Genomic DNA, 25,391 nt, shown 5'->3' on the forward strand with positions numbered 1-25,391 from the left:
CGGCGGCTCCGCTCCTCCCCGCGGATTTGGCGCCGGTTCTGCTGCCGGCGTGGCCGCGCTCCCGGTGCCTCTCCCACCTCCGCCCCTCGCTCTGTGGCCGCGGAGCCATGTCGGATCACTTTTTCCTCCCGCACCAACGAGGCCGGTTTGTCCATGGATTTATTTGCGCTGAAGCGTGGGCTGAAACCCTGCCGGGAGCCACGCAAACAGCAGACGGCAGCATCGGCCGGCGAGCTGGGACTCGCTGCAGACCTTGTCCTGCTGCGTTCAGCTTCGTTTACAGTAAAAATGTTTGAAATGAGCCACTTCTAGTTAAAAAGAGTGCGTTGTCAGCTGGATGTGTGTGTGCCGCCCCCCCTCCCCATCCAGGTCATCCTGTTAATGCCACTCTCACCCCCTGCCCCGCCAATTTCCCCTTTTCCAGGGCTGAAGGCAAGCGCAGAGCAGCTCTTCGTGGCATTGAGTCTGGGGCTCCACACACGAGCCATGCGCCGTTTCTCTCGCTCTTGCCAGAGCCAACCCAAGCGGCGCTTCCGCCGTGGTGTTACCGCACGCCGGCAAACCCCGCGCCAAACACCCCGCCGCGGCGCTGGGGAGCGCCCACCCCCAAAACCGAGCCCTGAAACCCTGCGTACCCCCCGCCATCGCCATGGGGTTGCCCACCATCCTCACGCAGCGGTAAATTCGGTGCCCGATAACCACACGCACACACCGTATATATTTTTCTCTACAGCGCTTTGGGATTTAAGACACCGGTTTTGCCACCAGACTCCGCGCACCGGCTGATTTCCAACTCCCCGGAGTGACAAACCGCGGTGATAGAGGGGTTCGTGGTGGCGAGGCCGGCGCGACCCCCCGGCTGCCCACACCTCCTGCCCCGGCAAACAGCCCCGGCACCGCTGCGGCGTCCCCGTCGGCACAGAAACAACGAAACATTAGCTGGCAAACTCCGGTTCTTTTTTTTTTTTGTTTGTTTGGTTGGTTTGTTTTTTTTTTTTTTTTATCTTTAACTCTTGCAAAGGTCAATCAACAGAGCTACACATTTTTTTTTTTTTCCACACACCAGCGCGATTTTTAGAGAGGGAAAAAAAAAATTCCCCTATAGCCGCCCTCCCCCCCCAATAAAAGTCAGCAGTGAATATTAAAAGCGACCCCCAACTAAAAGAGAAGAAAACAAATTTATACAGAGCTCAGAGCTATTTACAGTGACAGGCTTGAGGGGAAAAAAAAATAAGCTATCTCCCAACAGAGAATTCAATTATTATTATTATTTTATTATTATTATTTTAAATAGTTTAAGCTACCTCAGCTGTTAAACACAATCAAAGCAGAAAGAACCGACTGCTTAATTTTATTTAATATTTAATCAGAAAATTTTATCTACAATAATTGACAGACCCCTCCCCCCATCCTTCCCCCTAAAAATTATTGCCGTTTTTTCCCCAAACTGTTCTTTTTTGTCTTTTTTTCTTTTTTTAGTCTTTTTTTTTCTTTTTTTTTTTTTTTTTCTCCTCCTGTTATAATATACACATCGTAGGCCCCCACCCCCGTTTTGCTTGGAGGCCTGAAACCAGCATAAAACATGGAAAAAAATGGTGGGTCAAAATACTTTTTTTTTTTTTTTTCTTTTTCTTTTTTTCTTTAAAACCGACAAACTCACGATTGCTAGAAAAAGCTGATTGTACGCACAAGCGGGCTGGGGCGGAGGGGAGAGAAGGGGTTTTGTTTAAGCGTGAATAAAAAAAACCGGCTTTTCCCGCAGAAGTCCAGCGCCGATCCCCTTCCGTGCCCCGCGCCGAGACGTGATCAGTGACAGATCCAGCTGAAACTGAGATTACTCTTCCTCCTCCTCCTCCTCCTCCTGCCGCCGCCGCAGTCCTCCAGCTGCCTTCTCCCCCTCCCCGCCTCCCCGAGAAACCTTCCTCCAGATTAAGAAGCCAGCAAAATGATTACAAAAATAAGAATCATCTGTAATTTTGGCTCGAGAAACCGACTGTCCCGCCTCGTTGCTTTGCCGACATCCAACGCTTTTTAAAAAAAAAAAAACAACAAAGAAACGAAAAAAGGAAGAAAAAAAAAAAAAGGGAGAATAAAAAAGGGGGAGAAAGAGGGGAAAAAAGGGGGCCTAGGGGGAAAAATAGAGGAGGGGAAAAGAGGGGAAAAAGGGAGGAAAACTAGGGAAAAAAAGGGGGGAAGAAAAAAGGGAGGAAAAAACCCAACCCCCCCCCCATAAAACAACAGAAAAAACAAACCCCTTTTTGCTCCAAACACTACGAGCTGAAGAATGGCTGCGGGTTGAGATATCAAAAATCTCAGAAAAATATATAATATATATATTTATATATCTCTGTACGTCTTCTTATTTAAATTTCACATTCCTCGAAAAGCGATTATTCAGTCAGTAGCTGCTGAAGAAGGCTCTTCTGCTGGCCCGGCGGCGGCGGTGGCCCGGCGGCGTTTTTCGGGGTGCCCAGGGGAGCCGGCGGGTTGAGGTAGGGATCTCCTACCAGATTCACTGTACACTGTACGTCGGCAAAGACCTGAACCTGTTGTACCTGCTGGGACACAAAAGAGAAGAGGGGATTTAGCGGGGCCGGGGCAGGGGCCGGCGGCGGCGGAGCTGGGTACTACGTGAAGTGGAAACTCACTAGAGACTTCCTCTAGTCTGGAGCCACCCCAGAGAAGAACTCTTCTGTCTTCTTGTCCTATAAAAAGAAAACCGCTGCAACTCATTCGGCTCTGCGAGGTTCATACCGTTGCTCATCCAAAAAAACAAAAAAAAAAAAGGAAAAAAGCGGATTTTTTTGGGGGGGAAAAAAAAACCAACAACCCAAAAAACCCTAGCCTGGCATCCCCTGGGTGAAGGGGAGCCGCGGCGTGGTGGCCGTGCCGCGGCGTGGGTGGCGTTGGTGGTGAGTGAGGTCCGGCGCGGCTGTTTGATCAAAATTAAAGAGTTTTGGTGTGTCTTGGCGGCGCTGCCGGCGCGTCCCTACGGGCTCCGCGAAACCAAGGCTGCGCTACGGGGGACGGGGAGGCGACGCCGTGACACCGGCGGGTGTTGGATGAGATGGGGATGAACCGGATCGTCCCCGGGGGCTGGAGGCATCGGTGGCGGCGGGGCACGCTTTGGTGGTGCTCGGTGCTGTGCAGGGGGATGGGCAGCGTCCGGCAGCGCTGCCTGCAGGGACGGGCGACGGCCCCGGAGCCTCCCCCATCCAAATTTCTTTGCTCCGCCACGCTTTAACACGACGGCCTGGCTGCGCCGCGGCGGCACAGGGGCCATCGGCCGCTCCGGTGATGGCCGAGCCTAGGAAAGAAACCCTCCAGGATGACAGCAAGCTGGGACGAGGGGTGTTTAGCACCAAGGCTCATTTATTTTTCCAGCTCAGCCGCGGCGTCACCGCTCTTCCACGCCAGCAAGAAGGCTGAAAACGCTCGCGGCAGCGGCGCGAGCTTTGATGCAAAGAGGGTTGGTGAGTGGTGCTGGTGGTCCCCAAGGGCTGGCCATCACCCAACACCGGTGGGACCGTCGTGGTTTCAACCCAACCCCGCCAACCTGGGGCCGGCCCCAGTGGAAACCAAGCGTGCCAAGCTGGTAGGGCCCGGGACATTCAGCCTTTACGGGGGGGAACCCGTCAAACTCCTCGGGGTACCTGAGATGTGCTTAGCAGTTTCTTACTGACCTGCGCCCCATCTGCTTCTGTTTTCAAAAGGTCAGTGGAGGAAAGCTGGTTGCAGTAAAGGCCCGCGGGTCTCAGTGCCGGGTCATTTACCTGTCAAAAGCAAGATCCAGGCTCAGCCCGGGCTCCTGGATGCCGGAGGGGCGCTCGCCGCCCTCTCGAGCTGAGTTTGGGGGGACACAGGGCCTGTGGATGGGGCAGAGCAGGAGGACTGCACCACCGACATCCTCTGTGGGCTGTGGGGTTTCGGGGGGGATCGGCGGGGGGCCCTGTTTAGCATTTCTCTCCACCTTTGCCTCGGGCTGCTGCCGGCTCCGGGGGCATCTCACCCCCAGGGAGCATGAAACGCCACCCAGCTGCTTGGTGAGAGGGGTAGAAGCCACCGGCTCAGCCCATGCACCGCAGCCAGCTCAAGGAAGGGACCAGTCTCCTTCCTCGCTGAGCCCTGTGGCTTTTCCCTGGGCAGGCTGCAAGCCCCGGCCCGCCACGCTCCCACGCAAAACCAGTGAGCCAAGTGTATCCTCCTTGAGCTTAACGGTGCTGAGACAAACCCCGGCTGCTAAAAATGTCAGAGGCATCTCGGTCTGTCCCAGGGAGGATCTCGGCAAAGGGCTGGGACTGTGGAAATGTCCCGTATCCAACCGTTCCCATTCCCCATTTCCCACCCCCAGCTTTCACAGCGCCTCGGGGAAGCACGGCCACAAACGGCCCCGCTGCTGGCCCACTGCAAGGGCTGCAGGTGCTGGAGGTGCCAGACATGCTCGGCAGGTCCCTGCACCCCCAAGGACTCAGGGGACGCTCCAGGGCACCGGTGGCCTTGGGCTCCAGCACAGCGGCAATGCCACCAGAGGCAGCCAGACCTTTGCTGCTTCCCCCTTTGGCCACGGGTAGCTGTGTCAGAGCTACCAGTTCTCTTCTCCCGCCAGGGCCAGAGAAGTGAATGCTGAACCCCGGGGAGCTGGCTGACCGCCCCGGGAGCCGGGACAGTGTGGGACTGACCTGCTCCGAGCACATGGAGTTCATCCCGGGCATCTGCAGTGAGTTCATCTGCATCTGTCCGGCCATGGGGTTCATGTTTTGGACGTTGGTGTTTCCTCCCGCCATGGAGACGGTGATGCTCATGTTGTTGTACATGCCTTGCTGAGCAGGCGCCGGCTGGCTCTGCCCCGCTTGGCTGAATACGCTGAGAGAGAGAAAAAAAGCATTACCCGGGTGTACGTGGCAGTGGGAGGCACCTCGAGGTGCGTGCCGAGCCCCTGGGGTGGTCTGAGCCGCCATGGCAGCCAGCCTGCCTCTCGGTGAACGCCGAGAGCGCCTGTGGCTGAGAGGCAGCGGGGCGTATGGGAGCCCTGCGGGTCCCTGGGCACAGCGGGAGGGACGGGGCGGCGTTAGAGGTGCTGCCTGCAGCAAGGCTTAACTAGCGTGGAGGCTGGGAGGAAGGAAGGTGACTGCTGCGGAGGCATCCACCTTCCGCTCCTGCTGTAGCAGGAGGCTCCTTGATGCGATGGGATAGAGCAAGAGAAACAGCAGTGCCAAGAGAGGGATCATTACAGGGCTTCGGCCGGGATTACGGGTCAGTCAGATGCAAAGCCCTGGTCTGTGACACCACGCTCTTCCCTTCATGCTCCTTCCAGTGCTCTCCTTGACACCCAACCATCCCCACTTCTGCTCCAGGCCAGAGGACAGATCTCCATCGCAAGGCAAGGTGAAGCGTCCCACCTCCCGCAGAGCTCCCCTCTCATCCCACCCAGCCCAGTAACCTCCTGCTCTGTGCTCCTGCTGAGCCAAGACACAAAGCAAGGCAGCCCCCAGGTGAGCTTTTGGGGCTTTTTTAATCCCCTGTTTCTGGAGATCTGAAGCCTAAACCTGATTCATGCACAAAAGGCAACAAGTCCGGTGACTCGTCCTGTTTGCTTCCCTATGTCAGAGCTGGACACATCTTGCGAGGGTCACACAGTGACCTGGGACCACTGGTCTTGACTCAATTTATTGTCATGTTCCCTAAGGCCACTTTCACAAGACATAATTAAGCCACTTGTTGAATTAAACACCAAAGACCTGATTCATGTCTTACTCAACACATGTGCTCATTCATTTAAATGTTACGGGTTTCTGGCTGCCTCCGAGGCAAAGATGAGGATTGGGTTGATGGTGACTTCTGGAAGTTGTCATGGTAGGAGGACATGGCCTGAGCTCAGCACATGTCCTCAGCCAGGTGTCACTTACAGGCATGACCCCCCCTGCCAACACCCTACCAGGGGACCATTGCCTTGGTGTCACCTCGCTGCCCTCTCTCTGTGTCACCCGTGTGCTCCCGGTTATCCCCACCATGATCTTACTTGCTATTCCCCATGGCTCCTTGCTGCCAGGTCTTCATGTCGGGCGACTGGTAGCCCGGTGTTGGTGGAGCCGGCTGTAGCATGGGGCTTTGCGAAGGCGGGAGCTGGGGTGACATCAAGGGGCTGCTGGGGCTGAGCGACGGGGCAAAGGTGGGTTCGCTTTGCTGACCCATGCCTGGGGAAGGACAGACGGCGTCAGTGGTCCCCAGACCCCCGCCAGCAGCCCCAATTCCCTCCTCCTCCCTTGCAATCCCTGGCATCAAACCAGAACCATGATCCTTGACTTTTGGTCTCGGGGTCTCTGGTTTTCATTTCAAGCAGCTGTATCGCTCAAATGTAAATATTTCAGGGGTGAAGGAGCAAGGACAGCCCCCCCAGGTGGTTTCCATCAGCAGGCGTTGCTCTTTAGCATCACACCTGGCTGGAAAACAGCCAGGGTAATGATGAGATGATGCCAAAGGAGGTTCCTGCAGGGCTGCTGCAGCCACACCGCCATATTCTCTACTCATCAGTGATGTCCACTTCGATGAGACCCTGCGCTGATGCTCGAACGTGAAGACCTTCATGACAGTGCCCGTCTGCATGCAACTCTGCACCAGCTCACCCATCTCATTCGAGCGTAGTGCCCCCTCTGCTCTGCCCCACTGAGGCCACACCTGCGGGGCTGCGGCCAGTTCTGGGCCCCCCAGTGCAAGAAGGGCAGGGAACTGCTGGAGCAAGGCCAGCGCAGAGCTGCCAAGGGGATCAGGGGCTGGAGCATCTCCCTCGTGAGGAAAGGCTGAGAGACCTGGGTCTGCTCAGCCTGGAGAAGAGAAGGCTGAGGGGGGATCTCATCAATGCCTATAAATATCTGAAGGGCGGGTGTCAGGAGGATGGGGCCGGGCTCTTTTCAGTGGTGCCCAACGCCAGGCCAAGGGGCCACGGGCACAAGCTGGAACACGGGAAGTTCCACCTGAACATGAGGACAAACCCCTTCCCTGTGCGGGTGCCAGAGCAGGGGCACAGGCTGCCCAGAGAGGCTGTGGGGTCCCTTCCCTGGAGACATTCACCCCCCGCCTGGACGCGGCCCTGTGCCCCTGCTCTGGGGGTGCCTGCTCCAGCAGGGGGTGGGACGGGGTGAGCTCCAGAGGGCCCTTCCAACCCCTGCCATTCTGTGATTCCGTGACTCTGTAAGCTGCCTGCAGCCCATTTCAGCCATCTCAGCCAGGCTTTGGCCTTTTTCAGAGTGTATATATTTAAGGAAGCGCAATTTAGAGCACTGCCATGCAGTTCAAGTCTCAAGGAAAGAGTTAAGGAATTACTTGCCTAAATGATAAACTTATTTTTTGGAGATTCAACCAGAAAAGGTCCCCCTGGGAGGTGAAGACCAGAGACCAGACCAGTGCGCAGGTTGGCTGAGATGGCCGGGGATGGCTGAGATGGTGAGCAGGGCTGGGCTGCAGCATCCTTGGTGGTCTCAGCATTGCCCTCCGCATCTCCCTCCCCACTGCTGGACGACATTTCCAGTGCAGCCAACTGCTTCACGTACCTGATCCCGAATACTGAAAGATGTTCTGTTGCATCTGTGGGGTCATCCCAGTGCCGAACTGCCCTCCGACGCCGCCCATCATCCCCCTGTTCACCATGCTGCTGCGGTTAGCCAGCGCGGCCTCGGGGTTGGATGCCAACGGCGAGAAGGGGCTGGTGGAGGTTGGAGGGTTTCCCGGGGTCGTACCGTAGTTTGGGGGGTAAGGAAACTGCTGCGGGGGTGCTTGGGGCAAGCGAGCGGCTCCAATCTGTACCGGGAGCCCGGCGGAGGGAGGGAGGTTGTTTCCGAAGCTTTGCTGTCTCATCAGGATGGCTCGCTGCTGCATGAGCTGCCGCTGCCGGTGCTGCTGGCTGTAGAGCTCACGCTGGCGCTGGGCCAGCATCTGGGCGTTGAGGGGGGGCTGTGGGGAAGGAGGGGGATGCCCTAATTATCACCTTTACCCTCTGGTTCTAGCAAACAGCTCAGAGCCCTCCCCCCCCAGCACAAGAGCCGCAGGTGCTTCCCTTCCCCGGCTCGGGGTGCCCATCCTCAGTTTGCAAGGAAAGCTGCAAAAATCCTGAAATGCTGTAAATTGGCCTGTTTGTGCCACTGCAGGGCGGAGCAGCGTGGCGATATTAAAAGATCAGCCTCCAGACATGCTGAATGACAAAGCTCCAAGAGCCGGAGCATCGCCCAAGCTGGGAAGAGAGGCTCTTGGTCACCAACCACCCCTCTCGTCCATGGGACCCACTTCTTGTGCTCTCAGCTGGGATGTTCCTGCATGCCAGAGCCCAGCACCCCTGACCTCGACTCTTTCAGCTGCGAGCTGTTCAAAAAAAACCCCATCCCACAAGCTTTTCCATCACCATGGGCTCGTTCCCCATATGGCCGAGCCAGATGTGTTGGAATTAATCACCTTAAAAAGCCTGACAAAGCGATCAGCGGCTGGAATTGGAGCGACGATGGGAACCGCTCAGTCCCCTTCGCGTTCACTAACACTCCCCATGGCACGTTAGGGACGTCACGCCGCTTCCCGAAAAGGCAAAGGCTTCTCCGAGAAGTGAGATAAAGTCACCAGAACTCGGCTAAGCTTTCCAACTTCTCCTCATACCCAGCAGATGTTTTATTCACTTTATTAGAAGCCAAACAAGAACTTTAGGGCCTGGGGATTTGCAGGATCATTAAGAAGATTCACTAGAGGTTCTGGTATTTAAAGGATGGCATCTATTTCCTAATGATCCTTCTCAATTAAATGTGTTTGCACATTCTTCTCTAAGCAATAACAAAGTATTTATACCTTAAGCAGGTGGAGGAATTGGAATAAGGGTGAAGCAAAAAAAACCCCCTACAGCAGGTCGTCTTGCAGCCACCTCTCCAAATGCAGGAGAATTCTTCTCTCCCATTAAGGACAGAGAGGAGCGAGCCAGGACGTGCTAACGGGGAGGGCATGGGGATTAACCCCCAGTTTTTCACAGCTGGAGGACCGTGCCGCATCCCCCTTACCTGTGGCGTGATCTGCTGCTGCATCCCTGCCCGCATGTTGATGCCCACCGGGGAGTTGGCTGCAAACTGGTTGAGGATCGCCTGCCGGTTTTGATGGATCAGCTGGAGGGGAGGGAAAAATAAGCGAGGGAGACCTTCAAAACTCCAGTGCAAGAGCTTCCCACCCGTCTGATCGCATCTGATCGGGATGCGTGGGCTGCAGGCAGGACCGAGGGTCCCTCTGTCCCCCTGCCCGTGGCCCTGGGATGCAGAGGGGGAAGAATTACCTGCTGCTGCCCCTGCAGCCGCTGCTGCAGCTGAAGTCGCAGCTGGTTGGGGGCCGTCGGGGGTCTGCTGAGCGTCTGCCGGGGTTGCATGGCCATGCTGGTGGGGAAGGCGCCGCGGGGCGGCGGTACCTGCACCGGCATGGGTCCGAAGGACGGCTTCTGCCTGACCATGCCGGGGAAGGCGCCGGGGAGGTTGGTGGTGGGAGAGGCGGAGGAGTAAGGCTGGGGGTACATGCCGGGTTTCTGCTCCATCATGAGCGGTGGGGTGGCTTGTTGGGGCTGGAACCGCTCCGTCAGGGCTTCCAGCCCGCCGCCCTGGTGAAGGCAAAGGGGAAGGAAAATATCACTTTGGAGCCTCACCAGCACCTGACCTCTCCTGGGAGAGCTCAGAGGGGATGGAGGACGTGCCTGGCACGGGGCAGCTCGCTCGTAAGGATGCTGCTGCCTGTAACCCTCCTCCCCTGGGCTAGGCTCCTAGCACTGCACTGAGGGGGGCATTAAACACCTGCTCCCCAGGGCTTAGCAAACCTTAAAGGGATGGAAATTATTTATTTTGGCTTGCTTGGGAGCAAAGACCAAGGCCAGGCTTTTCAGAAGGGTTCAGGGATCATCTCCCTGGGCTAGTGGGGGGTTGCAGGGTAGCAATAGGCAATGCTGCCTTCCTCTACCTTCCTCTGCAGGGTTTGCTAGCACTGAGCTGCTCATCGGGGCTCCAAACAGCAGCATGCCTGGATGGACAGACCCTAAGGCTCAGAGGATCGACCTGAATGTGGGAAGTAGTTTGTGCTCTCTCTCCTTTCCTATTTTTGTGCAGGCTCAGCTGGAGGCAGAGGGTACAGCGTTTCAGGTCCCCATCTGCCCCTGGAGCACCTCAGACACAGGCCGTGTCCAAGGGTGGGAGCCATGGACCCCTGGGAGCGGGAGAGCTCGTGGGGAAGCACGGCTATGCTCCTGCGCTGCTCCTAGACACCCCCTGCTAGGAACCCATGGGAGACAGGGCCTTTTGGTCTGCAGTACAGCCATTCCTACACAAATGAGCCAAGTTACAGCCAGGGGACGATTTCCACACCAGCAAATCATGATAAGAAGGTATTCAGTGCTGCTCTAGCTTGGCTCAGGCAGAGCAATTTGGTGTTTGAGCTATGAACCCACAGAGAAGTAACACCTTGGAGCCAGAATCCTCAATTGAGTCCCATGGATTAAGAGGAAGCTGCGTTAAGAGAAACCAACCCCACTGCCTTTGGGATTTGGTTAGATGGTGCCCATCAAAGGACTGAGGCTTGAAGGCAGGCATGAGGATATGGGAATTGTGGTGGGGAAAAAGATACTGCTTAGGATCAATTAAGGTGGTGGTGGGGAAAAAGAAATTGCTTCAGGTAAATTAAGATGGAGCTTATACGGTTCAAGGACTGGATACCGGGACATAAACCAGCAGCCTGTGATGGCCAGAAACCACAGACCTGCTGAAGTGAGGCTCTTTTATTCTTCTCTCCCCAAACTACCCCATTTCCAGCCACATTCCGATTAAACTGGTTGCAGATACCTCCATCCCACCACGTCTGTGGTAGCACAGAGAGGACAGCGGGTTTGGTGAAGAGTAAATGCCCAAACCCTGCCCCAGGGGATGCGGACCCCTACCTGCCAATAACGCATCCTGGAGGGGAACTATCAACACGTTTTTCTTCCCAAAGATGCCTTTATGCTGACGTGTTGTTTCTCTAAAGATGTATTTCAAGCAAATATTTCATGGAACTATTCAAAATATTTCTGAGGTTCAGCCGAAGCCATGGAAAAAGCCCAAGATTCCCATTAATGAAATGATCCCTGGATGGGAGTAAAGCTGGGTCGGGGTCCAAACATGAGATAATCCCCCCGAGCCAGGTGCTCCTTGGCAGGGGAAGTGCCGGATCGGCGTGGGGATGCTTGGCAGCATCGGGTGCCATCCGAGGGCATCTCAATCCAGCTGTCTGATGCTGCTGGAGCCCGGCCGGTGCAGGAAAGGGTTGCTGGGGAGCTCTGCCAGCTGAGTCTGCAAAACCCTTGTGAAAACACTGAGCTGTTGCAGCTGCATCTTTCCCAAGAGCATCTCTGATCCTTTGTACCAGAGAGGCTGAACTCCCTACCCCTAACTTGCAAATAAAAAAAAAAAGGCAGGTGGTGATTTTGGAGGCACAGCCTTGAGATAAAGGACGTGGCAAATACCTGACTGGGGAATCAAGTCACTGACAGGTCCCTCAAATCGCTGATGAAAAGATAAAACCTCCCAGTAGTGCGGCCCAAGGCATCATATCAGGGCCACAGAAGGAGATTTGCCACCTCTGGGCTTAAATGATGCAGGATCAGGCCCAGAGCAAGCAGAGGGATTTGCTCTGAGAAGCTTCTTTCTTAGGACACCCCATTTATTAACAGGCTTTTGATTCTCTTCCTTGTTTTGGAAGCTCACCCGCGTGAGCGCAATGGAACACAGAAAAAAAACGGCTTGAAGACAAATCCTAAACGATCCATCTCATTTTCCATGTCCCTGGCTAGCTCCTCTGCAGCCAGCTTTTCCCCCTGACATGCCCTGTTATTTATGAAACCCTGGACCCCTCGGAGGCATCTGTCCCCACGGATATCTGCACCCGGGGAGTCTCCACTGGAGCTCAGCTGCAGAAACCAGGGCCCCAGCGCTATCCGAGTAAGACAGCACCACTAAACCCAAACCTCATTTTTTTTTTTTCCCTGCGGTTCAACCCGAGACAGAAGGGCAGCTGCGCTGTAAGCCAATCTTGATAGTAAGGGCTGCACAATTTCATACCAGCAAGGCCATTAGATATATTATTAGGCAGCACAACCCAGGCTCAGGAATCCCAGGCTGTGGGATTCCAGCTGGAAGGCTCCTCCGTGCCCTAATCCCCCCGGTAAGGTGGGGAAGCGGGACAGCCTGCCAGCTCTCCCCATTACGTGAGCTGCCCAGGGCTGAAAATGCTCGGCTGCCTCTTTGCCAGGCTGCCGGTTCTCATGGGGGATCACATTTGAAAAGCGGAGAAGCAAGATATTGTATTTCATGGGGCTGTTTTCCAGTTTTTTTGGCGCGGGGCGGGGGGGGGGGCAGGGGGAGAGAACGGCATGGTGTTAAGTATCATCTCTGAATCTGATGCGCTCGTGTATTCCCACTCACATCTGGCCTCCTGTTACCAGATGTTGGAAATCCTCCTCCACGCTCACGTCACGCCTCAGCATCTGGCCCCATATGTGACCTCCAGTAAGTCCCATGAGTGGTTCTCTCTTTACCTGGACCAGTTTGTCGATCCCAAGAGCTCGATCCAGCTCAGCCAGCTCCGTCTCGTCTTTGCCGCTGAGGAAGGAGACGAGCTGCTCAAGCAGGGCTTTCTCGTCGTTCCGACCCTCCGGCGTGGTGGGAGGACACAGGAGCTCATCCAGCTGCGAGGTGATGCACTGGCTGCAGAGGGAAGAAGTCAAGGGGAGGCATCTTAAGGTTTATGAAGCAGCGAGGAGGCTGAGCTGGGAGTTGCTTGAGCGACACAGCCCCTGCAGCCACGGGGACTCGCTCCCACCCCGCTGCATCACGCAAACCCCACGGGATGCAGCTGCGTCCCCCGGCTCCAACACGGCTGAGCCCGCTCAAGCGCAAGGCCCGTGTGCGAAACCTGCTTGTAAGGATGAACCTCTGCATGAAACGAAGCCTGGACGGCGTTTCGGTGAGGTTTGGGAGTAAAACTTTGGTGCTTTTGCAGGCTTTGCTCCCGCAGGCGTTTTGGGCAGGACAGTGGGAGGCAGAGCAAAACTTCTGCCGGCACGAAAGCAGGGAGGCTTGGATGGAGCCGGAGCAGCTGGAAGCAAAGCAGCTGAAGGCAAAGGGGAACTTCTGAGCTGCAAGAATAAGATTTCTGCAAAGCTCACTCAATATTCTTTGGGAATAAGATTAATATGTAATGAGAGACATTCCAATGACATGACTAATTGGAGTCAATCGGATTTGCCGGGTCTGACACGATGAAGAGAGCCGTGGCACATCACGCTTGCAGAGAGGCACAAAGGCGAAGGCTCGAACATGCCAGCAGTTCCCAAGCAGCAGACATGTTTATCCTTTTAGCTCCAGATGAAGACCAGATGTACAGTAAGGAACTGAAGCCAATCTGCCCGAGACCGCTGCAGCCAACACACGCAGCCTAATCCAGGGAAAAGAAATACTCAGCACTGGGATTTCTTAAATTGCAGAGAGGGAGCAGAGAGGGAAGTGGGGAGACAGAGGTGAAAAGCAGGGCTAGTTTCACTCCGTAGCCAAGGCCCCAGCTACTTGCTGCTTGTATCAAACTCAGTTTTTCAGTGCCAAGGCCGAAGGACAAAGTTTGCTGCTCAGGAATTGTTCTTGCATTGGAAGGGGAGGACAGGGTTCTTCTCCACATTAACAGGCAGCTAGAGGAGAAATTCAGGTTGGCACCGTCTCTTCAGCCCATGCCGGACCTCTGCGTGGATGGCAAAAGTTGGTTTATAACAAGATTGTGGGGATAATACAACCTTTATGTAGTAAATAAACCCAGTAAAAGTAAAAAAACCCAGCGTGTCCTGCTTTGCAGACCAGTCCAGCCTGCAGAGCCTTCCCCACTCCTCCTCTCCTCCAGCACCATGCATGGGGGGGTTCAGACAAGTCTCCAGGCAAGTATCGGGGGGTGGAGGAGATCTTGGACCCCCTGCATCATGTCCCCAGTCATACAGGTTTCATGGTACAAACATTTTCTATCCACCGTGACCCTTCAGGCTTTTTTTAAGCCTAAACCTATGATTTTACACGTGGTGAGGTGGAGAAATCAAGCTACTTGCAGAGATGGTGTCAAATGCTGCTTGAGGTCCTGTAAAACATCTCCCTGGCATGGCCTTTAAGCACTGCTCTGAAAGGCTACAGGTCTCCGGCCCTGCACAGCTGTCCTAGAAACCTCAGCCGTCTCAGATGGCACTGGGTGCCAGCACTGAGGCAACTGAATTGGGCCCTGGTTGGCATGTTTGACCTTGGGGGATTAGAGGAACGTGTGCGAGAACAGTGACCTGGATTTGCTTCAAGGAGCCTTGGACCTGGCCCAAGGTGGCCCTCTTCTGCAGAGGCACAAGAGCACTTATGTCTGGGACATGAGAGAGGGGATGTTGTAGCAGTGCCGCTTTATCAAGAGGCAAAAAGCCCATTTCCCAAATCCCCCCCTGGTTTGGGAAATGGGAGAATTTAAAAAGGAAGCTCCTGTTCCCCAGGACACCCCGTGCTGGGAGATCCGGGCACCACCAGCTCCTTAAACAAGACCAGGGACCTCAGCCCACCTCCAGCTAATGCGAACCTCCTGGCTCAGAAACCTTTTCAACCCCCAAAGCAAAAGCTCTGCTGGTTTGATCTTAGCTAAAATATATTTCTTGGTCCTGTAATATCTGCAGTCCAAAGGCTCTGTCTGCTTGCTCCAACTGCGGTCTCTGTCGGGTGGACAGGCAGCTGCTGGGACCGTGGGCATCTCCCAGGACGAGCGTGTCCTTCCCCAGCTGGAGCACATCTGCACGTCTTGAGGACCAAAGTCCAGAGGCTTTTCCCCAGCAGAATCTCTTCTCCCGGCAGCAGTGGAAGCAGGGTTTTGTAGTTGATCACCATGCCACTAGATGGAAGTGTTTAGACCCCACCAAGATGCTGCCAAGGCAGGTCTCACCCATGATGCTCCATCAGACCTACGATTACTGAAGATACGAGAGGGAACTGAGCTGGGAGCCAGCTTCTTCTAGTGTTGCTTCTGCCCAAAACCTCTGCCAGGAACCACCCGTGCCTGGAGACCCTAATTCAGGAGGAATGGAGGCTCACTGGGAGGAGCAGCCTTCTACCTCTTGTCTTGCTGTCATCTTGTGGCCCCAGTCCATGTGTTGGCTCTACTGGTGGCTCCACTGTGTGGGAAGCCCAACCTTGCTGTCGGGAGCCAATGGAGCCATGGGAAATCCCACCACACAGTATGGTTTTCCTTGCTTTCTCCCTCCTCGATGCCGAGAAAATAAAATACTACCTCGTAAAACCCTAACCAGGTTGCAATTTTGAACTGTGGTTGAAACCAACACTCTCCAAAGGCAGGGACTGTGTGAGATTTGTTACCTCCACATCTCACCAGGCTTCGGGCAGATGCCCCCACGCCACTGGTCCGACCTTTTCTCCCGGCACAGGGCTCTGCCCTGAAAACCACCCAAGGTGTTTTTCCCACCTGAGGACTCATGGGATGCTGTTGCCAAACGCTTCTCTCCTTGACACCTGTGCAGGTCCCAAGCCTTCCGTGCCAACCTGTGTCCTCACTCAGTAATCCTGCAGCGAAGGGCGAGCCAGGAGAAAATCCAGCCCCCTTCCTCCCAGCTGCGCTGGCTGGGGAGACAAAAATGTCTACAGCCAGCCAGACTGACTCAGTGGTTGGAGCACAAGGCTGCTGAGTAAGGTACCGTCATTTTTACCCCATAAGCAGCATTTTAAGGAACATTTGTAGCTTAAAAACTGATTTTTCTAGCAGCGTTGCCCTTTGCCAGGTATGCCCCACGGATCTTATCCCAACAAAACAATGACACTGGCAAGGCTTAAAAGGAAAGTTACTTCCTTGTGGCAAGGACTCAGGCTGATGTAAATGCTCAGTTAAATGGGGATTTGTTTCATCTCCCAGCTCTTTCAAGCAACAAGAGGCTAAGTCTTTCCAGCAGAAGTCCAAGATCCAGCTGCAGCAGTGGAGACCACTTAGGCAGCTCTCTTCTTGGGCTGAGCAAAGAGCTTTTAGAAATTAAACCAAATTTAGCCCCTAGAAAAAGATGTTTGGCTCCGGCTTGCTCAGATATGACCCTTACATGTGTCTTCTTCACGACTGGAAAAGAGAGATTGTGCTCATCTGCTACAGACTTTAATTAGCAGAGGAAATTCTGCCTCTCCACGAAGCAGGGCTGGGCTTTGGCAAGAGGATCCATGCAGAGCTCATCAGTGCTGGCTCTTAAACCAGGTACCTGAAGCCCTCCCCGGGTCAGGGGGAGGATTCACCTCTCACCCGCATCAGATCCGTCTCCATGAGCACTGCTGCCTTGGCGAGGACTTTGGGGTGCCCCTCGCCCAGCAGGGCATCGACCGCCGAGCTCCATCAGCAGGGCTTCTGACCTCCGTCCCAAAATATCTGACCTGCGGTCTTCTCCAACCCATTTATAGCCAAGGAGTGACGTCATACTTTGGGCAGGTGATGGCCGCTTGGCTGCTCCATGGGGCATTGACCCAAAAAAAAGGTGATTAGAGGACTGGAGGGCATTATTTGATCCTGGATTAGAGCTGTAAAGATTTTAGCTGAAGCCAAGCACATGAGGACTGCAAAGAGCCGCAATCGCGTGACAATACAAAACTGCCCCATGGCTCTGCAGATCCCACCGCTGCCCCCAGCAAACAGGGATGCTGGAGAACAGCAACCCAAATATTGGCACTGGCCAGGGGTGGGGGGGACTTGCGGCACCCTTGGCTCTGCCGTGGATACGCAGGATTATTCTGGTCCAGGCATACCCTGGATGTCTCCCCACACCCACCTTCCTCACCTACTCACACGCTCATCCCTAAAGAGATAACAGATGCAACCTCTCGCATCGTAGCACCCTTCACAACCCAGGCCCCAGCACTTTCATGGTACCACTGCCGCCGTATGGCGATGGGCAGTCGTGCTCATCCCCGCCTGCACTTGCCGGCTTTCCAGGCAGGCAGCAAAGCAAGGCCACATCTCTGTGACCCAGGCAGCTATCGCCAGGACATCCCGATGCTCTCCCGGGAGAGGCCGGGAAGGCTCCAGCCCCGTGGTACTTACTCTTCGGGTTTATTCAGTGCGCCTCGATTCATGGCTGACATGCTGTTATCTGTCCAGGGGATCTGCTCCCCCATTCCCGGCTGTCCAAACTGGTGATCCGGCACCCCCATCTCCAGCTCAGGCATTCCTGGGGGGAAAAGCAGGATGGGGGAGGAGAGGTTACTGCGTGGGCAGGACTTGGGTGCCGTGGAGGGACCAGGCAAGCTTGGAGCAACGGGATGTCAACCATGTCCTAAAACATCCCTAAAAGAGATGCCAAAAGAGTTACAGCTCTTTTCAGCCCAAAGTTTCAGATATCAGGTGTGGTTTCCTAACCATTAATTATAAGCATAAACTTCTGGGTGAAAATCTATGCAGATCCTGCACACACAGCAGGTATATACGACCCTGTGTACCCTGTACGTGCAAATGCTATTAAAATGTTCCCCTTTCCAGCACATTTCTAGCAAGATATTCCAAATTTAGTCAGGTTAGAAGGTTTCTTCTTGAAGGCAAATTGTTACTACCAGAGATTTTAGCTTAAAAAATAGCCCACACCCATTAGCATCTTCTGCCTCTCTTTTGGAGAAACGTTAATTTGCACAGGGAAAGGAGCCAATGCAATTAAATTAAGTTGTAGCAGAACTTGGAGAGAGATTTATGAGGCTGGAGACTTTACATCATCCCATTTGAAATAGGAATTAGGATTGAAGATCAAGCGGCATCTCAGCTGAACCAACCCGTGGAGATCCAAGGAGATGGAAACCGGAGGGGTAAGCACATTTCTGGCCACGGCGCCCCTCTGCCCCATCGGGATGTGCGATCGGTGGCCACCCCTGTGCCGAAACCCCTGAATTTCTAAGAGAAGTGCTGATGAAGGCAGTTGCTGAAGATGAAAATCTCTCTTCTTTTAACCAAGCTCAGCTGTGCTGATTCTTTTCCCAGTAAAATATCCTTGAAAATGTCTGTGGTTACCCAGTGCCCGATGTCTTTGCTGTCGTCGCAAGGAGCCACCAGCTTCCCGTGCCACCTGGACCATGGGGTTTGTTTCAAAAAAGAGAAAATAAGAGCCCGGAGGGGAAGGAGAGGAGGAAGGTCCAGCTCGGGGATGCTCAGCATCCCAGAGCATGCACCGGCACGGCGGCTCCTGCCAGCGCTCCTCTATTTCTCCAAATTTCTTTTATAAAGCCTTAAGGTTGCTTGGCAACAGGCAGATCCCAGCAGTGCCAGCGGCAGCCGGGCCGGGGAGGCTCATGGCACAGTCGCAGTGCAGCCTGTCCCCAGTCCTTCCTTGACTTGCCCAGCAACAGTCCCCAGGCTTACTGGTGCTGAAGACTGCAGATTTTCCCAAGCAGAGCATCACTGACTGGCAGCTCATTTACTGGGGTGTGGGTGACCCTCCTGGAGGCAGCCGGACCCAGCCATGGCTGAACAGGTGTCAGGGTAGAATGTAAAATAATAATATTATATAGCTGCAAGCTGCTGTGACGATGCAACGTGCAGGGCTGATCTCTGCCTCGCCCCCCGGAGGGGACTCTGAGGAGGATGAAAGCTCCCCTGTGACCTCTCCTCAAGGGAAGCTGCCCAAACCAAGAGCTTCATGCGATTCAGAGGGACTGGCTGTGTGCAGGGCTATCCAGCGTTACGAGTAGCAGCCACGCACACCTTGCATCCGTGGGCTGGTGGGGAGCGCGGCAGTCCCGCCCCGCGAGCGGGGCCAGAGCTGTGCTCCAAGTCGGACGGTGTGTGAGATGCAGGGCTGGTGCTCTCCTGGAGCCCGGCCATCGTCAGAGAGGGGACAGCAGATGAATCCAGCAGCTCTTCTAGTCCCACGCTACCATCATGAGAAGATGAGATCTGGGTTATCTGCTTTCTGCACCTGCAGTAAAGCTGTGGTACAGCCCCAGTGCACAGTGGCAAGCAAGGTCTCTCCTCCAGATCATGTTTAGCATCGCTTGGTGCATCAAGGGAAGAATCAAGGGAAGGAAGGAGGGCAGAGGAGCAGCATCGGCAACCCTCCAGAGCCCAGGCTGCTGAAACGGCTCACGGCGAGGTCTGCGGTGTTTTACTGTCAGCAGTTTTAGCAAGGTGAGGTGAGACAGTTGCTTCTGCAGAACTTCTCCCAACACAGGACCCGTGCTCTGGGTCTCATGGAAACTAAACCTCGACCGGTGCCAGGGCAGCCTGAGCTGCTGTCACCGCTTGGGCAAGGGGATGCGGCCTCCTCTACCTGCCTCCCTGGGAGCTGGGACAGACAGAAAGGTCTTTTATTTTCTGTCTGAAACTATACCAATGTGAAAAGAGTGAAAAGAACAAGCACAGCTTGGAAGCTTGCTGCTTGTGAGAAGCTGGTGGTGAACAGCGACTCTTGAGCTCCAACCTGCAATGCCTTTTCTCCCGTTCCCACGGGAGTCTCCCCTGGAAAGTCTCAGCATACCCTGGAGAAGGTGGAGAGGAGCGGATGCCTGTGGCTGTACGCACCTGCGTCGGGTGGGAAGGGGTTCGGTGCGGTCACCGTGCCCCTGCCCTGCTGGGACGGCCCGCGAGCGTGCGGGCTGCTGCCGTTGCTGGTGGGACAAGGAACGGGCCTCAGCTGCGCTGGCTCCAGGGGGTCACAGAACTCAAACGGGGTCCGACCAGCCTGCACGCCCTGCCCGCTGTTCATCGCTAGAGATTCATTAAATTAGAAAAAAAAAAAAAGAAGAATAAAGCACAAGTCAGATTTCTTCCCAAGGCCTGTTGCAAGATCATCGGCGCTCAGAAAAACCCTCGTCCCACCAGGGAGGGAGCCAGTTTGGAAGGCAACAAGAGGGTCATGGTGGGATTTCACCCCACCTAAAGCTGAAGGCTCAGTCCCACGTGTGGCTTGGTCACCTGCAGCCACCCTGGGAGAGCCACCCTGGATGACAACAGCCCCCCGGCAGCACCGCAGCTCCTCCACGCTGTGCCACGCTGTGTGAAGGTAAGGGGATCCAGGAGCCAGGCTGGCACCCAAAACCCAGTAGCTGGAGCTTAAAATAATCAGCTGGGTATAAAAATGAAAAATAAGCAACTGGACGTAAGAAAGGCAGGGGGATGGGGGTTGCATCGTCTAATATATGTAGACAGGGTTTGAATACTGCTTAAAAACTTTACAGAAGCTGAATTGCAGCTCTCTCGCTCACTGTAGCCACATCAACCAGGCTCTGCTCCCTCCAGGGGTGACCCTGGTGCAGGAGCTGTGTCCCCCTTATGCCTGGCAGCTAGAGGGGAGCCTCAGCAGCGATGCTCTGCTGTGCAGTTCTCATCTATCACCTGCTGGCTTTAAATCAATTAAAATGATGTCGTTAGGGGTTGCATTATTCTAATTTTTATTTAGATACATTTTTCCAAGTTTGGCTGCAGTTTGCCATCAGGGAGCACATCTCAAATGGTCACGTTGAACTGAAAAATGAATGTAAGAGGCAGCTTTGCAAGCGGGTGGCCACCAGCCGTGGCTGTCAGCAGCCCCTCTCCCAGCCAGCAGCACCTCTAAATCCTCGGGGACCAGCTTAGGGGTGCACCGCTGCCACCCCGCACGAGTTAAACCCGACGGCAGCGCCTTCAGCGAGGCTCGGCATGGATCTCCTCAGCAGTAACTCCTATTTTAGACGCTGTAACCCAGGAGGGCAGCAGTTGGCATTTCAAGCACTCACGCTGCAGCCCCTGCCACAACTGTGCTCACCCTCCTCCCCACTCTAACTTGGACGCAGGATTCCCTTTCCCCCGAAGGCAATAAGTCCCGCTCTTAATTATCTCGGAGCATTATGAGTGTCCCCGCTGCTGAAGGTACCAACCATCTCAGCCCTGGGACAAGAGGGTCCTTGGCAAGGAACTGTTAGGCTTGAGCAATAAGCCTAATGATGAATTCAGCTTGGAGGTGATGGGTGAATCGGTCCACGGCTACCACTACGGGGCTGACAGCTCCTTTTCACTTCCCAGGTGTTTCCCCAATGGAGCGGAGGCACAGCACAGCTCCCCAGTGCCTCCGGCCTCAACGCAGCCGTCACTCATCACCCTTCCAGCATCCATCTCTTACGCCCTACCCTGTACATCTTCTGCTAGCTGATACTCTGATTTATGAGACCCCAAACCCTTTCCCTATGATTTATCGCAGGCAGGGCAATGTTTCAGCCCAGAGCACTTTGCTCCAGAGCCTGCCTGCAGCTCACAGAGGGTTTTTTTTTCACGGGGTTAGAGACCTGCAAGCCACTGACGAGCGGCACTGTACTGCCCTTGGAGGGCCCCCTTGAGAGCCCACTGCAAACACAGCCTCCCAGGTGGGTTTCACCCCGCTTCACAGCGCAGTTTTGGCCGTGTTCACACCACTGTGTTGCTTTTCCTTCTGCCACGATGCTCCTACCATTTTAAAGGCTCTGCTTCTGCAACCCGAGTCCTCCGAAAATATCCCAGCCCTGCCTGCCAGCGCCGCCTCGCAGGCTTCTTGCTGGGCTGGAACCCAAAACCTCCTTATCTCCATTTGCTGAATAAGTAACAGGACAATTATCTCTCCCTGGGTAGGATGTGGACCAGCAGCTAACTGGTTTATACTGGGCCCTGTCTTGCCACCTGCTCTTCCTTCCCCCTGCTCTGAAAGCTGCACTTCAGCATTCAAGACTCAGCATGATTTGCAGCGGCAGCGGTACGGGGGATGTGACAGATAATTATATCCATGGAAAATCAAGCGTGGGATGGGAAAAGCCCCGTGGGGCCGGGACCGGCTCCCGCACGCTGCCCCGGCGACGCCGTGGTACCAAAGGGGACAAGCGAGCACCCCTCGCGCCACGGGGCACGGGGACGTCCGTCATGGCAAGCGCGCGGCGTGGGCACTGACCGAGCACGCCGCGATGGCGGGAGCCGCTGGGTGCAGTTCTTTGGGCAAATTTACGCCGCAGTGGGTAAAAGCTTGCTTCCCCTGGGGTGGATGCCGGTGGTTTGCTGGGAATAGCTGTGCCTCTGCTGCTGCCCAGCCTGGGGGAGCCCACCCTGAGAAGCCCCAGCTTGAGCCTCTAATGATGGGGTCCCTCTACAGTTTTGCTACGTAGCACCCTGAATTTATTATTTGCCTGCAGGCTCCTTCAGGAGAGAAATCCTAATTTTTTCTTTGGTAAAATGGCTCAGTTTGGTGAAAAATCAGGTCTTCCCACCCCTCCCCACAGAGCAAAAAGGTCCTGGTGCTGCACCTGAGCAAATTAAGCCTCAAACCCCTGTCTGGAATCAACAGTGATGCTTTGAAACCTCAAACCCCTCCAGCTGAGCCTGCCTGCTCCCTTGCAACCACGCGCACATCTCAGAGGGACAGTATCCCGCTCCTCTTACTCACGTCATGGCTGTTTGCAGGGGCACTGTGGGGCTCACTGCCACCAGCCTGCAAAACCCAGGACCCCCAGAGCATCACCAGGATGGTGATACCCCAGTAGAGCTGGTGATGGAGGAGAGCCTCCCTTCCCACCCCCCGGCAGGGACCCGGTCTGGGGGCGAGCGCCGGCATTCCCCGGGGGCGGACACGTACGGTTGAGGCCCGGGGGGGCTCTGGCAGCGGTGCCGGGCTGCAGCGGGGCTGCCAGCATCTCCGGTTTGACGGTGACGCCGGCCACGCCGCTCTCGTTTCTCTCTGGTCCGCACAAGCTGGGCAGCTGAGCCGCCTTCTCCAGCGAGGGCAGGAGCTGGTCCAGCTGCTCCAGTTCGGCAGCAAACTAAGGAAGGAAAAACCAAAAATCACAGGTCAATGATTGAGCCTAGGGCACAACCTCAGCGAGAGCAAGCGCTGCTTTCTCATACACACAGCCCCCAACTGCTCCCCACATCTCTTCCCTTGCCAAAATGCTGAGCATCTCGCATGGATAGAGGACCAGCCCCGCAGCCCCCTGCCTGGCCAGACGCAGCCCCTGGGGGGACAAGGACTAACCTCCCGCCGTGCATGGGTCCCCACCCCGGAGCCCGGTCCTCGGCAGCAGCTTCGAGATACTCGCACGCTGCAATTAGCATAATTATTAACGGTATATATAACCTCCAGCTATTTAAAACAGGGGATAATTTGCCTTGTTAATATACATATGCTTATGCTGAAATTATAATAATAAAAAAACGGTCTGTTCTGAGAAACAGAAGTGACTTTTTGGAACAAGCATCCAAAACCGACGCTGGCCTCGGGCATGTAATTACCCTCAATGGGGTAGTAAAATATCATTCAGCTTTCCCAGCCTTCGTCAGTGCTAAGAGTAGAAGAGTGGATGTTTAGCCTGGGGTCTCAAATAAATGGGAAAGTTACTGGGAAAGGGATTTGCACCAGTGGCTGTAATAGCGGCGCTGTAAAGCAGCAGGTTGGGATTAAAGGGGCTGAGATAAATGAGCTTTGGATAAAAAGAAAAAATATCTCAAGGGAAGTTAAATGCTTTAAAATCTAAGGACGCATACTGCTTCCAGAAGAGCCACCCCTCGGCTTTAGGGAAAGCCTGGCCATTAACGTGGGGTAATTAATAGACAACTTGATAGCACTAGGGAAAATCTTTGCATTTGATGGAGGGAATGATGCTCCGGTTCAGGGAAGATGGAGAAATCTGGCAGGAATTGGGATCCTGGCTTCAACAAGAGGCTCTGCCATCAGCCGAGCCGTGAAGCTGCAGCCGACAGCCCCTGCCCATGATAAATAGCTGGGAGGCTGCTGGCTTTGGGCATCCCTGGGATGCCTCTGCCCTTCCCCGGCTGACGGAGCAGCGTTAAAGACCTCTCGCCAAGGTGACAGCTTTGCCCTTTGCCAGAAGAAATCATGGGAAGTTTCTCCCTAAATCCTAGCTGGAAATATTTCGTATCTCAGATGAAATCCTCCAAACGGGTGGCAATGCCAATCGCCACTGCAGTTGCTTCCAGCTTCACCTCCACGATGCACAGGTCGGCGCATTGCGAGGACAAAGCCCGGGGCGGCTGCAGGAAGCTCCACCTTGGGATGGACCCTCCAACAACAATGGCTCCATTGAAACTGCAAGCCCAGACCAGCATCTGAGACCTGAGAGACCCCGCTCACACTCCCCACCATGTCAGAGATTTCCTTCCCAACCTTCACCGCTCTTTCTTCTCCCCTTCCCTACAGTCTCACAGAGCACCGGGGCAGACGAATTGGTATTTTTAATATACGTGACAGGGCACACGCTTGTTTTTCCTTTACAGCAGCATGTTGTGAATTAAATGATGTTTAGACAAGACTGACGATGAAAAGTGCACTGCAAGCAGCAGGCATCAATATTACAATTTATAATGGACTAACCAGTCTTTTTCTCTTCCCCTGTATCCTTTCCATCAAATCCTAACCCCAGAGCCCTGAGAAGCAGAATATCCTGCTAAACCCATCCTCGCAGAGAGAATTAAACACAGCAAATTCAACTACAGAAGCAGGCTGCACATCTCAACTCTTCCAAACAACGTAATTTCTTGACCAAACAGGATTTCTTTAAAGCTCAAGTTTGCAAAACAAAAAGAACTGAAGCAAATGGGGAGACATCCACGATACAGCAGAAATACATCTCCTCAACTCCATCTCCTCCTGCAGAGAGGTCATTTTTGGAGGCAGAAGAAGGGAACAGAGGGAGCTGTGGGCATCCAAAACGGACGTTAAGAGGAGATAAAACGGGAGCAGTGAAGTTCTTGTGTTGCTCGTTGGGTACGCGAAGAGGTTGGAGGATTGAGAGGAGGGAATGAAGGACACGTGGTGGGAGCAGGGTGCTTATAAGTTATTTTCGGGAGCACCCGAACTTGCACCTGGAATCTGCACCCACTTTCATTGGTATTTTATTTCTCCTCCACGTCTAGAAAATGCAGAGCTGGAGGACTGGAGCAGCTCAGGCCATCCAGCCTTGCTCAGAGAAGGCTCAGACGTCCACGACCTATTTCTGTCCCCAGATGGGTGAGAAAACCCATGGTGTAAGGGATGGAGACATGGGGTGGCTGAATATTTCTGAACAGTTTCTTCCTCCCCAAACCTCTGGCTCCTGGCAGAAACAAGATTCCAAAGCCAGAGCCAACCAAAAGGCAAACCAAAGCACACCATCTCATCTCTGCCTTTCATCCCTCACCCGGCCGCTCGCGGGACGCCCCACATGTGAAATCAGCTTGGCGAGGAGGTCAGAGATGCTTCCAGGTGGTACCCACCCAGCAAACCTTCATCCCTGGCTGGACCTTCACGCGGGCCGGAGGCACTTCTCCTCCCAAGCCACCTGGGCAACGAAATACTTGCACAAATTAAATAATCCCATGATTTTATTGCAAGCTTCAGA

The 25,391-nt window shown here is 54.5% G+C and overlaps 1 protein-coding gene across 7 annotated transcripts in view; it reads right to left on the reverse strand.

Annotated features, from left to right (window-relative positions):
• Positions 1-935: 935 nt before the first annotated feature.
• NCOA1 (nuclear receptor coactivator 1) overlaps positions 936-25,391 on the reverse strand; it is a 188,282-nt gene continuing 163,826 nt past the window's right edge. For 4 of the 7 annotated variants that reach the window (XM_075086480.1, XM_075086483.1, XM_075086481.1 and 1 more), the window contains 11 exons: positions 22,634-22,817; positions 19,585-19,770; positions 17,125-17,251; positions 12,569-12,737; positions 9,296-9,610; positions 9,030-9,131; positions 7,548-7,947; positions 6,020-6,194; positions 4,680-4,863; positions 3,684-3,773; positions 936-2,558 (listed from right to left, as the gene is read on the reverse strand). In XM_075086480.1, the coding sequence (XP_074942581.1) occupies positions 2,391-2,558; positions 3,684-3,773; positions 4,680-4,863; positions 6,020-6,194; positions 7,548-7,947; positions 9,030-9,131; positions 9,296-9,610; positions 12,569-12,737; positions 17,125-17,251; positions 19,585-19,770; positions 22,634-22,817 (2,100 nt within the window). In that variant the 3' untranslated portion in view covers positions 936-2,390. Of the gene's footprint in view, positions 2,559-2,648; positions 2,706-3,683; positions 3,774-4,679; positions 4,864-6,019; positions 6,195-7,547; positions 7,948-9,029; positions 9,132-9,295; positions 9,611-12,568; positions 12,738-17,124; positions 17,252-19,584; positions 19,771-22,633; positions 22,818-25,391 lie in introns of all 7 variants that reach the window. The other 3 variants (XM_075086487.1, XM_075086486.1, XM_075086485.1) reach the window with 3 other exon arrangements.

This window comes from Phalacrocorax aristotelis, chromosome 3, assembly GCF_949628215.1.
Source record: "Phalacrocorax aristotelis chromosome 3, bGulAri2.1, whole genome shotgun sequence".
Taxonomy (NCBI): domain Eukaryota; kingdom Metazoa; phylum Chordata; class Aves; order Suliformes; family Phalacrocoracidae; genus Phalacrocorax; species Phalacrocorax aristotelis.